The following is a 1,781-nucleotide window of genomic DNA, read 5'->3' as shown; positions in this document are numbered from 1 at the left end:
CCCCCAGAGCCCCTAGAGGTGTTTGTAGGCCACCTTGGCGGGCAGGGTCTGCAGCTCCAGGCGCACGGGGCACTTGTAGAAGTGGGTGAGCAGGGTCTCGGCGTAGCCCTGCAGGAAGTGCAGCTTGGCGGGGGGTAGCGCTCGCCCCAGCAGGATGCAGAGCAGCAGGAGGTTGGCGCGGCGTTTCACCACCACCTGGTCCAGCAGCAGCCCCGGGAAGGTGCCCGCCAGGAAGCGCCGCACGAAGGTGTCCTCCAGCGCCCGCTCCGCCGCCCCCAGCTCCCCAAACAGGTTTCCTGCGGGCACAGGGGTGGTGGTGGCACCGGGAACGTGTCCACATCCCGTGTGTCACGGGTACGGCCCTCTGCGTCCCGTCCCGGTGGTGTCCTTGTGCCCCATATGGCTCCATCCCACCACATCCATCTGCCCCACATGTCCCTGTCCCCACATCCTCATCCCCTTGATGGCCCATCCCCACAGTGCCCTTGTGCCCCACATGTCCCTGTCCCTCTGTGTCCCATCCCAGTGATGCCCATGTGCCCCATATGTCCCCATCCCTGTGATGCCCCATGGCCCATCCCCACAGTGCCCCACATGTCCCTTTCCCTCTGCACCCCATCCTTGTGCCCGTGTCCCTCTCCCCCACATGTCCCCATCCTCACCATACCCTGTCCCCAGTGTCCTTGTGCCCATCCCCACATGTCCCCATCCCCTTGATGCCCCATGGCCCATCCCCACAGTGCCCTTGTGCCCCACATGTCCCTGTCCCTCTGTGTCCCATCCCAGTGATGCCCATGTGCCCCATATGTCCTCATCCCCATGATGCCCCATGGCCTGTCCCCACTGTGCCCCACATGTCCCTGTCCCTCTGCACCCCCATCCTTGTCTTCATGTCCCTGCCCCCACCATGCCCATGTGTCCATGTGTCCCCATCCCCACCATGCCCCACAACCCGTCCCCACAGTGCCCTTGTGCCCCACACGTTCCTGTCCCCACAGTGTCCATGTGCCCCACATGTCCCCATCCCCATCATGCCCCACAACCTGTCCCCACAGTGCCCTTGTACCCATGTCCCTGTCCCTCTGTGTCCCATCCTGGTGGTGTCCTTGTGCCCCATATGGCCCCATCCTACCACATCCATCTGCCCCACATGCCCCTGTCCCCACAGTGTCCATGAGCCCCACATGTCCCTGTCCTCACCATGTCCTTGTCCCCTGTGCTCCTGCCCAGATGACACCCATGTGCCCACGTGTCCCCATCACCCCTCATAGCCCATAGCTTGTCCCCACAGTGCCCTTGTGCCCCACATGTCCCTGTCCCTCTGTGTCCCATCCCAGTGATGCCCATGTGCCCCATATGTTCCCATCCCCGTGATGCCTCATGGCCTGTCCCCACTGTGCCCCATGTGTCCCTGTCCCTCTGCACCCCATCCTTGTGCCCCACATCCCTGTGTGTCCCTGTCTCCCCCATGGCCCATAGCCCGTCCCCACAGTGCCCTTGTGCCCCACATGTCCCTGTCCCTCTGTGTCCCATCCCAGCGATGCCCATGTGCCCCATATGGCCCCATTCCCATTATGTCCCCAGGGTGACCCACCGGTGTGCTGGGACAGCCAGCCCTTGCGGTGGGCGATGTAGTGGGGGGGATGCGCCTGCTCGTACGTCACCGGCTTGTCCCCTTTGCCCACGCGCACCCGCGCCGCCCGCGCCTGTGGGGACAGGGGTGTCAGGGGACACACACCCCACAGGAGGGGGGATACCCCCCATAGGAGTGGGGTAGGACC

General features: G+C 64.5%; 1 protein-coding gene across 1 annotated transcript; it reads right to left on the bottom strand.

Moving 5' to 3' along the window:
* Window positions 1-12: 12 nt before the first annotated feature.
* On the bottom strand, window positions 13-1,733 carry MRPS24 (mitochondrial ribosomal protein S24; the record flags this gene model as incomplete). The annotated part of the gene is made up of 2 exons (XM_010189331.1): window positions 13-296; window positions 1,595-1,733. Coding segments are annotated over 2 exons (423 nt in total), but the record flags the coding sequence as incomplete, so codon positions are not given.
* Window positions 1,734-1,781: the final 48 nt, after the last annotated feature.

This window comes from Mesitornis unicolor, unplaced genomic scaffold, assembly GCF_000695765.1.
Source record: "Mesitornis unicolor isolate BGI_N332 unplaced genomic scaffold, ASM69576v1 scaffold34887, whole genome shotgun sequence".
In the NCBI taxonomy this organism is placed as follows: Eukaryota; Metazoa; Chordata; class Aves; order Mesitornithiformes; family Mesitornithidae; genus Mesitornis; species Mesitornis unicolor.
The sequence above is the reverse complement of the archived record's forward strand: the minus strand, read 5'-3'. Positions and strand labels throughout refer to the sequence as shown.